The sequence below is a fragment of the Ascaphus truei genome, chromosome 5, assembly GCF_040206685.1.
Source record: "Ascaphus truei isolate aAscTru1 chromosome 5, aAscTru1.hap1, whole genome shotgun sequence".
NCBI classification, from domain to species: domain Eukaryota; kingdom Metazoa; phylum Chordata; class Amphibia; order Anura; family Ascaphidae; genus Ascaphus; species Ascaphus truei.
In genome coordinates this window covers 215107605-215119542 of record NC_134487.1, presented here as the reverse complement: position 1 = coordinate 215119542, position 11938 = coordinate 215107605, and the positions used below count along the sequence as shown (strand labels likewise).

The window sequence follows — 11938 nt, the reverse complement described above, 5'->3', positions numbered from 1 at the left end:
CTTTGGAGGCAGAGAAGAGACGAGTTCAACGCAACTAGAGCTATGCTCAGCCAAAGTGCTAGTGGCACAGCTGAGCTTATGTAGGTGAAAGCGTTCAATAGGAAAACTGCAGCGTAGAGGTGTGTGCAAAGCGAGGCTGCGATAGGAGGCAGGGTAACAAGGCTCAGGTGTGCTCCCTGGGATGGAGCCTGTGTGTATTGCGAGCGTGTCCGTGCGCACCTACGCGCATGAGTTGCGCGTGCCCCCTGTCCTCGCGAAGAGGGACGGCACTAAGGAGCTGGAGCGAGTGCGCGCCCGCCTGAAGCGCGATGGCTGCCAGAGGGATCGGTGGGACCCGTGGAGGCAGGAGCAGGTGTCGGGAGAGTGCCAACCACTGGAGCAGGTGAGCGGGCAGCGCACCGAGGGCGACGTGGCTCCCTGAAACTTACAGACACATAGTCCTTAGTCCATGTATACAGAAGGTCTCTTTTGGCTAAATTCAGGGTTCTGAAACCCTCCAATGTGAAGAAACATGTTCAATACCTTTAAAACTATGCCCAGGGGGTTTAGAACAAGATATGGATCAAAGTCTCTGAAAACGTTGTGTATGAACCTTCCTTCTATAATTATATTATGGTGCCTGAAGGACAGGGGTAAAATCTATAAACTCCAAAGGAGCCATTCAAGACTATTTTAAAAGCCACATTAACGTCAATTGGCATTTTTGGTCGAACACATCTCAAACAACTATTATGAAATATGTAAAATTTACCTCAAAGCAACTTGCCATTTTGATACATTCTCCCCTTAGAATGATATATTAGTTAAAATCGCTTATTCAATGGATGACAAAGATGTCTTAACTAAAATATAACCAATGGATCTTTGTACTTTTAGACCATATTAATTAAAAATAACTAAGCCTAAAGCAACACATTGAAGGTTATTTATTAAAGTGCGATTGTGCCGATCGGGGCACTTTCGCATCGAAGTCAAGAGGGATTGAATACTCATAGGTTATTCCATATAGTGGATGTGGCAAGAGTTAATAGATAACAAAGCATCAACACCCATCCAAAGTTAATGGAAGTTGTGCATGGTTTACGGTTAGGCTAAGGCCCGCTGCCTCAGACCACGCGCCCGCACTGCAGACAGGCAGCGCGTGGAGAGGCACTTGGGGCTTTTTCCGGTCCTAAGGGACCATTTTTGCGAGAGGGGGGTGGCATGGCCAAAAGGGGTGGGGGTTGCGCGGCCATGACGTGGGGGGGGCGCGGCCATGACGTGAGGGGGCGGGACCGCCCGCCAGCCGTTCAGCCCCTCAACTCCTCACACACAGACACGCACTCAGGCACACACACAGACAGGCACTCACAAATACATACAGGGGGTGGGTGGGGGGTGAATCGGAGCAGGGGGGGAATCGGAAGGGGGACCTCCCCCCCAAGAGGAGAGAGTCTGTGGGAGGGAGCAGGGGGGACTTCATTGGTGCTGCAGTTTATTTAAAATTGCTGCTTTCCCCCCACACTCTCCTCCCCGTTCCCCGAAGCCTCCCCTCCTCATTGGCTCACAGCCACACCACGTGACGCGTCGCCGCTTGGGATTACAATTCTCTTGAATCCCCTTGAGGCTGACGCGTCATAGCGTGTAGTGAGCTGTGCAGCCAGGGGGGACTGGGACCGGCTCAGGAGGATTCCCCTGCTGGTGGGGAACACACGTGCGGCCTCCCACGCCGCCGGGCGCAGCGGGTCCCAGCCCTTAGCTAGCACAGTTCAAACTGCAGTATATTGAACAGGAGGAAGAGACAAAAAAGATAATATAATTGGACCATTTTCAACACAATAGATTTATTATAGAAGTAAAAGAACAAAATAAGAGCATTCAAGCCTATACAGTATGTACAAAGCAGTTTTCTCACATACGATGCCTTCCAATGCTAACAGATACCTCACAGCCTATCTGTGTTAATAAATTGTAAGGTGTCTGCCAGCAGAAGACTGTAAATATTAGCCCGAGTATAAATTGTTCAATCACAATATTATGGAGTACTGAAATGAAATCTATGATTCAGGGGCCCACCTGCTATTAGTTTCTATGTTGTAGTATTTTCGGTTATAAATATTGACACACATCTTTAAAGTAAGGACATGTAGCACTTTAAAAATCAAAATGTCGATGTGCTAATAAATGATTTATAATCAATCACAGGAAAATACTTCATTACATAGCAATTTTAGAAAGAAAGAAAAATCAATCTTGCCCCCGAGATAAACTGTGTTAAGTAACATGTAACATCTTCACCATCCAAATACTGAAACGCGTCATTTTTAATACAGCCAAAACTTAAGTTTTATTTTTGTAGCACTGGTAAGAGGCACCAACATAGGATGGGAGCAAGATGGTCTTTGTACTGCTTTTCAGCTAGGATGGGAGTGAATATTAATCTGGTGGTCGTGATTTCTCTAGTGGAAGGGTGAGAGGGTGGGGACAAGGGGAAGGTTTGTAAACATTGTTGCCAGTGCTGAATCCTCCGGTGCAGCAGCAGCAGCAGCAGCAGCAGCAAGCAGCAGCAAGCAGCAGCAGCAGCAGCTCTTCCTGCACACAGACAGGCGCTGGAGCCAAGGCCTCTCTCGATCACACCGTGCAGCCTCCGCTCTCTGTAACCTTCACCTCCCGCATGGGATCCCTCTGAACCTTTCGCCGCCCCCTGACTTCCTGACGCCGCTCTCCCCGCTGAATCCGGGTCTCGGCTCCCGTTTTTGACGTGACACACCACCAAACATGGCGGTTCATTTGCAGGTCAGTACGGCTTAAAACTTTTAACCGCGACACCTTCCTACAGTATGTAAACATAGATTGTGAGGGGGGCTCCCTCGGGCGCACACACATGCTTTCTGACCACCTATGCGTTGTCGGCAAACGTGCAGGCTGCACATTTCCTTTCACATTGGCGGGCTGGCCGGTTTCTGGTGGTATGCAGCACGCGATCGCCGGTTCGATCCCTCCCTCCGGTTTGAGATTGACTGTCTGCTGCTTTGTATTACATGTCGGCCGCTGGTGTGCTGTGAAAGTACCGCGTTTCACCACCCTACATGCATTCACTTGCACACACATACACGGTACATTAGGCAGCAGGCCGTTCTTATCAGTGTGTTTTGTATTGCCTGGTAAACCAACCCCACACCCCCCAAAGGACTATATAATTATCAGGACGTTGTGACCAGCAACCCTAATATGTCAAAGCAACTTTTGAACGCAGCCATTCTGAATGGTATGATTGACGCTGGGAATGAATGTGACTTCATTGATTGAAACTTAGCAGGCCTGTTCCTTGAAGTTTTACCCAGTTATGTTTTTTTTTTTTTTTTTTTAGGTTTTCACCAAAAAACACAGCCGACTGATAATCTTACACTTCTGCTTAAAACTGATAAAAAAAATTAAAATAAAAAAACAGAAATGAACCATTATTTCTTATCGAATCAGGCCTTTTTTTCTGTACCTGCAGATGGGCTACAAAGGCAACCCAAAGGAAGTGTGGAAATTATCAAAAGTGTGCACATAAACGCCAAAAGTTTGTCCATTGTTAACACTGATGAACACAGATTGAAAAAATAAATAATAAACGTGAAAACAGCTGAAAAACATAAACACTGATTTAATTCAAAAAGTAAACACAGAAAACTGTCGAATATATATCATATGCACTGACCTTAACCCCTTGCAGACGCGTTTACCAGAATGCCCTCACACCATTTTATCACTTAGATTGTAAGCTCTTTGGGGCAGTGACTCATTTTCTTATTGTTTTTGTCTGACGCGCATATTTGTAACCATTGTGTTATAATATTATGCCACGTGTGTGTATAAAATAAATAATGTGGTGTTCTGACTATTAAATTGCCACTAAAGAGGCATTTGGCATGTATATCTGAGAAGCATTTCAAGCCCTAGTAAAGCATAATGAATATTTAAAGTTTAATTTGATACAAATCTAGTACACTAACCTATATAAACTCAAGGGCATGCAAATTTGGCAATTATGGCCCATATTTATTAAGCATTGCTGGGCCATAAGCTATCTGGCATGCTTAAATGGACCATAAGGTGTCTTCTGATGCCGGAATGCGTCTTATGGCAATGCGTTGCTTTGTAAATATGGGCCTATGTGTCAATGTAGTAATCCTTCAAACCTGAAATGCTTTCAAGCTGGAGGGTGGTAAATTCAGGAGATGTGTGCAAATAATATAAATGTTTACTGGAAGAGTAGTAGATGGATAGAGCAGGCTTGTTGCAGGTACAGTCAAGGAATTGAATAATGCCATGGATAGACGTTCAGAGTTTAACTCTTAAGTTTGTTGGCGCAGATCAAGCATTGTCTTGCTGGGAGTTCCCGTATGTTGGTGCCTTTAGAGCACCTAACATAATCTACAGGAAAATACATTACTAAAGAAATTGTAATGTCCAGAAGGCTGCGGCCTTAGTAGGGGCGACGGCGTGTGACGTCGCTCGTGTCTAATACAAAATAGCTACAGTCAATGCGCACGGCTATATTGTGCGCGTGTATGTAGGAGACGGCGGTGCAGAAACTTGGACAGACACATTTTTTTTCGGCGCGACTGCTGGTCACGTGCACGGTTAGGCAAGTGAGGGCGAACCGCTCACGTGACATCACCATCACGCCCCCCTCCCCCGTTTTGCGCGCCGTCTTTTACACTACAGGCCAATAATCGCAGGAGAGGAGACGTCACGCGCACGCTTACTATGTCTGAGGCCTAATCATAAAACCTCTTACAGCCCAGAAGACTGCTTAGAAATTGTGGCCCTAGATCTAGTGGAGTCTAAATTGGTCACACAGTCCTTGTCTGCCACCAATTTCTAATTCTAAAACACATTTATTTGTAACAAGAAATATTTTTATATCATAGATGGGATTTTCTTAAGAGTAGTTTCTTCTGACAGCCTGTATACCTGCAAATAATCATAAATTGTGACATCCTCCAAATTCATTTTAATGTTTGCAAAGCTACTTGTCAGATTTACACACTGATAGGTTATCCCAGGGGTGTACAAACTTTTCAGTCTGCGCCTCCCTGCTTGCTCTCCCCCCCCTGCTCGCGTCCCCCTTACCTGTTCTCTGGCGTCTTCTGACGTCACAACATCATGTGGCCCCCGCGGCATTGCCATGGTGACGCTTCGCCAGAAGCCGCCAAAGACCAGGTAAGGGAACTTAGAGGCCTCACGCACGCTTCATGGTATTTAATTTAAATGCTTTGGGGAAGAGCGTGGGGCCTCTCTGTAAGCGCCTCCGCCCACACCCCCTACAGAAAATCTTGCGGACCCCTGGGGTATCCCACAGACCCTCCCCATACATACATAACTGTATGTATATGTAATGTATAGCCCTGTTCACTTAATGTTACTATGTATTTGTAACCATGTATTATTTGTCATCATAACTATGCCCAGGACACACTTGAAAACGAGATGTAACTCAATGTATTACTTCCTGGTAAAACATTTTTATAAATAAATAACTAGGCTGCTCACACACTGACTGACTGACTAGCCAACCACAGATCCAAATACCCCCCCACATTGATGAGTCACAACCATTCTCACACTCTGATAGGCTGACCCACATGCTCTCCACAGTCTGATGAGATACGCCCCGTCTGTGTAGGTTGACAGGATAACCGACAGCCCCATAACCACATTGACGGACTAACCAACAGAAGCCGTCAAAAAGAAAAAGAAAATGGTGACATTGGGAATTAAAGTAGCGTAGGATGAAGGGCTAAAGGGAATGATAAAAAAAAATTCCTCATGGCTAATACATTGCCCTCTATGTCAGGGGTGCACAAACTTTTCTGATCGCGCCCTCCTCCTTACCGGCTCTCTGGCTTCGGCAGCGTCATGGGACCGCGTTGCCATTTGACGCCATGTTGTGATGACATCGCGTCACCGAAGAGCTGGCTCAGAGCAGGTAAAAGAAGTTAGAGGCCTCACGCCTCCCCCGGCCTTTAATTTAACTGCCTTGGGGAAGCGCTCAGGGTCTCCGCGCCCCCATTAAAATCCTGTGCACCCCTGCTCTATATAAAGACAGTGGAATATGAGGATGTTAATAAAGGGGAGTGAAGAGGATGAAGGGATATAGTGGTACATGCAACTATTTTGCTGGCTGTGGATAGAAAATGCATCCCTGATGGAAAGAAGCCAGATGCAAAGTGCTCTCCTGTCCTCTGCTCTTGATGATTGCCTCTGGATATAAGTAAGGGACACTGAATCCCAATGTTTCCACTCAACCTGCATCCTGCAATATAAACTTTCAAGAACATATTTAATGTTTAAGTGCAATATCTTTGCTTAAAAATACCGTAATATTCCAAAGCGCACACACAGAAGTTATGGTTAGCTGGGGCACAGCTGTCATGCATTTGGCAGGAATGGCAAAATGTCTAATATCCGAGATGGGTTGTTTTTATTCCTGTTTTTGACCGAGTTTAGTGACAAGGGTAGGTTGGCTGGGGATACACAAAGTAAAGAGTAAAAAGTGAAGAGGACGAGAAAATAAGGGATTTCACCCTACTCCTGTGATGGCGAACCTGTGGCACTTGTGCCTATTCTTGAACGCAGTGTGCAGTGTGCTGGCACTGTCTTCTTTCACTGTCTTGGAGATAGAGGTTAAGTGAGGAGGATTAGGGGGAAATGAGAACTGATGTATGCGTTCTGGTTTGTCATACTCATATGTGGCAGAATTAAGAGCACATTTTCTCCAAACCCCAGGGGAGCGATGATGAAAGCCACGTAAAGAAAAAAATCACATAGTACAATATTGCGGGAACAGTGAAATTAAATAATAAAGGAGCTCCAAAATTCCTACTCCACAATTGAGCAGAAATAGTCGAGCAAAAATCCAAACAGTGGCAGTGAAGTCCCTGGATAGTATGGTGTACTAGGTTTAGCAGATCTCAAAAGCAGAGACAAAACCACAGTGCAGATCATATATAAAAATGTATCAAAACAAAACTCACAAATGAAGGCTTACAGTGTATAAGTGAATAAAGGGCATGGTAAGTATAGGGTGTTGCCGTATAGTAAGTCTCGATCTCACCGCTCCACCGCTCCACCGTCCATGCCTCCAGTCACTTCTGCATCCACTGCAATCCTCCGACGTCACTTCCGGTCACATGGATTCACCTGCCCGGAGTGTCGGGGTACTTCGGGGGATGCCTCTCTCTAGATCAGGGGAGCGCAAACTTTTTTAGCTGTGCCCCCGTGTCTGCTCCTCCTCAGTCTCGCGCCCCCCTCCACTTATTTGGCGGCGTCAAATGACGTCGCGAGGTGACGTTACGTGACTCCGTTGCCATGGAGAAGGGTGTGTGACGTCACTCCGCATGATACCGCGGCGGCATTTGATGCCACGTTGCCATGGCGACGGTCACAACAAATCTCCAGAAACAGGGTAAGTGAGTTGCAGAGGCCTCACGCGATCCCCCGGCATTTAATTTAAATGCCTCGGGGAAGAGCCTGGGACCTCTGCAAGCGCCCTCGCCCCCCAAAATATCCCCACTTTGCGCACCACTGCTCTAGATCGTGCCGCAAGCCATGCTCTATGTGTTTCGCCGTACGTAAATGACGGCTTCCTCAGCTGTGACTAACTACTATATCATATGTGGTATAAATACCCACTACGCTCTATTTTATACATATTTTTATTATTGTATAAAATTAATATACATTTTGAATTATTTGCTACTTTTAACGTTTGTATTAAATATTGCATTATTTATATGACGTGTATCAAACTATATTTATGACAGGTGTGTTTCTAACTGAGAGCCAATAGGAAAAGCTTTGCGATAGAGTTGGGGATAATTATACCACATATGATGTAGTAGTTAGTCGCTCCTGAGAAAGCAGTCATTTACGTACGGCGAATCGGCAGGCGAATCCATGTGACCGGAAGTGACGTCTGAGGATTACCCTGGATGTGCAAGTGACTGAAGGCACGGACAGTGGAGCGGTGAGATCGCATCTTGCCATACGGCAACACCCTATACTTACCATGCCCGTTATCCACTTGTATACTGTAAGGTTGCGCTTATAGTGCCGGCGACAGCGATGCTGATGTCATGCTGCGGTCGCTGGAAAAATCAAATTGAAGTGAGTTCCAGAGGTCGCTCCGTCGCTTCGCTCCTACTATAAGCGCACGCGACGGCTTCAATACATTTGTTTTGAAGCGACGTAGCATCACTTTCGCCGGCACTATAAGCGCAACCAAGCCTTCATTTGTGAGTTTTATGTTTTGATACATTTTTTATATATGATCTGTACTGTGGTTTTGTCTCTGCTTTTTAGTTCTGCTGAATCTACTACACCATACCATTCAGTGACTTCATTGCCACTGTTTGGATTTTTGTTTGGCTATTTCTGCTCAATTGTGAGTAGGAATTTTTGGAGCTCCTTTATTATTTAATTTCACTGTTCCAGCAATATTGCCCTACTCCTATGTGTTTTTTTCCTTTACATTGCTTTCATCATCGCTCCCCTGGGATTTGGAGAATATATGCTTGTCAAGACTTTTGAAACAGTCTGTTCTGAATGTTGAGTGACGTTTTTGTTTGCCTTTGTATTTTTTACTTTTTTTTTTAACTTATTGGTGGTGTGGAATTATTATGTTTTGCACCTTACCATCTTACATATTGTTTCACATATATTTAATTATATACTTTATCACTTTATATATCATTAGTTTATATATACAGTACTTATTTCACTGGTTAATTTTTGGGAATGTTTGAGCGCCAGTGTTTTTTGTTATACAGAATTAAGAGCATGGCAGAGCCGAATGTAGGATCCAGCATCCCACTAGAAACAAAGCCCATAAACTCAAGATTAACTCAATTTCGGTGTTCACGACCATTGCCCTATGAGAACTATCTCTCTATAAGTAGGTTGCAGATTGGTGACTGCAGAAAAAACACATGCAACCACTACACCAGACCCAAATGGTTTGCGCTGCAGAGTGATTGGAACAAATACTGTGTATATCACTGACCAAACAATCCATGCATTTTGCATATGTTTACATATTTAGCAATACAGGCAGTCCTCGTTTTACAACGCTTCGCTTTACAACGAATGGCTTATCCAACGCAATGCAATGCATACCTATATTCATTTTTACAACGCCAAAATGGCTTATCCAACGCTCTTACGACGCTTTGCAACGTTGTGTATGTGTGTATATATATATACATATTCACATAAACAACGTTGCAAAGCGTCGTAAGAGCGTATATATATAATATTATACTATATAATACTATATAATATATTATTTATTATGTTATATTATATATATAATAGTGTATACATTATATAATTTACGTGTGTGCTGCATATCTTATTGCCTGCATAAAATATTTGGTGTATTTTAGTGTTAAAAATGCCTTCAGGAACGGAACCTTTCATTTAAACAGTGTTCCTATGGGAAAACGTGTTTCGCTTTACAACGTTTCGCTTTACAACGCCATTTTGAGTAACGCATTGTGTCGGATAACCGAGGACTGCCTGTACTCTGTTGCTTCTACAAAAGGAAACAAAGCTCTGTGCTTGTAATCTGTATTCAAACTGAACTTTTACTCTGTTCTATTAATTTGTATTTTTGTGAGGCATGCAGGATAGGAAATGACATTAAGGTTCTCTGGGCTCTTCAATTAGATCAGAACAATTCTGGGTTGGATGGCAGGAAGAGCATTGCAATTGTGTGTGTGTGTGTGTGTGTGTGACCACAGACAGAGCTCAGTGCACATCCAGTGAAACTTATACACGGTACAGTGCCTAAATATATATGTATAGCTATCTATTAAATAAAATGGTCTTTTAGTTTAACATATTGGCCAAAGTGTTGTAAGCCCCTGAGCCACTACACGGCAGACCACATCTCAAGGGTCCCTAACACTAATATAAATTCTTAATAACCTGTGTATTACCAGGAAGAATGATTTATAATAAATCTGTCAAAATTAGTTGCATAGTTCTAAGTCTAATTGAAGCTTTTATTAACCTGTATATTACCAGGAAAAGCACTGTGTATTAGATTTGTCACAATCATACTGCAAGCAAGCAAGTTCCCCAGAGAACTGTGTGTGTGTGTGTGTGTGTGTATGTGTGTATATATATATATATGTGTGTGTGTATGTATGTATGTATATATAATGAAATCACCGTAGAGTGAAGAAACGCGTAGGGAAGAGCGTTTTCTAGCTGCTGCTACACTGCTGGTATATTTTTATACTCATTCAATACTGCCCATTCACCACGGACCACTTGTGGGATATTAGAGAGACTTTTCTGATCAGCCCTTGCGTTGTGGGGTCACGAGCAGCAGACCTCATATCCGGAATACACTGATAGTGTGGAGGACTTCCAGGTCACACTGAGTATACTCATTACATGCTTTTATTTTTCATTTGTTTGTGAGTTTGCATTTGTTGGTTCTATTCATTTTTATTAAATTGTATTTTTTCATGCTGCACTAGGATCGGGCGCTTTCTTTTCTTGTTGTTCATATATATATATATATATATATATATATATATATATATATATATATATATATATATATATATATATATATATATATATATATATATATATATATATATATATATATATATAGTGTTCGACAAATCACCCAAAAATCTACTCGCCCAACCAAAAAATCTACTCGCCCCCAACCCCGCCTCTAGTCCCGCCCCCAACCCCGCCCCTAGTCCCGTCCCCAACCCCGCTTTAAAATAAAATATATAAATAAAATACATTAAATAAATTCCTAGTCAGAACAACATTCGTTTTTGACAAATGTATTTATTACATTATACTACAATTAGTCCTTGTTACGTGTGTGTGTGTGTGTGTGTGTGTGTGTGTGTGTGTGTGTAAATGTCGGATCTAGAAATTGACTGATTGGGGGTACTGGAGTGGGAGTCTTGCTGAGGGGGGCCCCTACTTTTTTCACCTGACATGGAGTTTTGACCTACCTTTCTGCCCGTGACATCTACACACTGAGCGGTGACATATTTTTCACTCTGTTACTTTCACAACTTGTGTACCCACACTATGCAACCATTGTACAAATTTATATGGTGATTTTTCATGTGGTCACAAGATCTCAGTGTAGGTTGATTGTTACACACAGGTGTGCTTAGACAGAGCCTCCTGTGTCCTGTGCATGTCTTGCTTTGGATCTAAACTTAGACCCTTGCTTCCAGGTCCACATTGTCTAGGTAGTGTTGAGCCCCCCTCACCTTTTAACTTTATCCCCTGTTTTATTCACTTTAATAAAATTTCTTTTGTTACACTTTCACTTATGTCCGTGTGCTATTTAAAGGTTGCTTTTCCTCTGTTGTTTTCATATTTATTTAACCTTTAGCACCACTGTTAAGTCCTACTACACATGACTTATTAACAGGTGTTTTGGACACAACTTATCTAAGTGTAGAGTGATATTCCTGTGTGTCACAATATATATATATATACAGTGCTTGACAAATCACCCAAAAATCTACTCGCCGAACCAAAAAATCTATTCGCCACCTAGTCCCGCCTCTAGTCCCGCCCCCAACCCCGCCTCTAATCCCGCCCCCAGCCCCGCATTTAAAAAAAACCATAAATGAAATAAATTTAATACATTTCTAGTAAGAACATTCGTTTTTGACATAAGTTTATTTATTGTATTACATTATACTACAATTAGTCCTTGTTTTGTGTGTGTGTATGTGTGTGTATAAATGTCGAATCTAGAAAAAAAAGCCAGATGTGAATGACTAGTTTCCTGCACCCCTTAACTAGTGCCTGGATGCCCCCGCTTCAGAATGTTTAAAGCAGCAATCCCACCTGGGATCTTACCTGATCCGCAGACCCTCAATGTCCAGGTACCTCATTCCCACAATGTTAT

At 43.1% G+C, this 11938-nt stretch overlaps 1 protein-coding gene across 1 annotated transcript in view; it reads left to right on the top strand.

Annotated features, from left to right (window-relative positions):
- The first annotated feature begins 2529 nt into the window (after nt 1–2529).
- RANBP17 (RAN binding protein 17) overlaps nt 2530–11938 on the top strand; it is a 646782-nt gene continuing 637373 nt past the window's right edge. Inside the window, exon 1 of the mRNA XM_075601659.1 lies at nt 2530–2775. Coding sequence (XP_075457774.1) covers nt 2758–2775 — 18 coding nt within the window. The 5' untranslated portion in view covers nt 2530–2757. The remainder of the gene's footprint in view (nt 2776–11938) is intronic.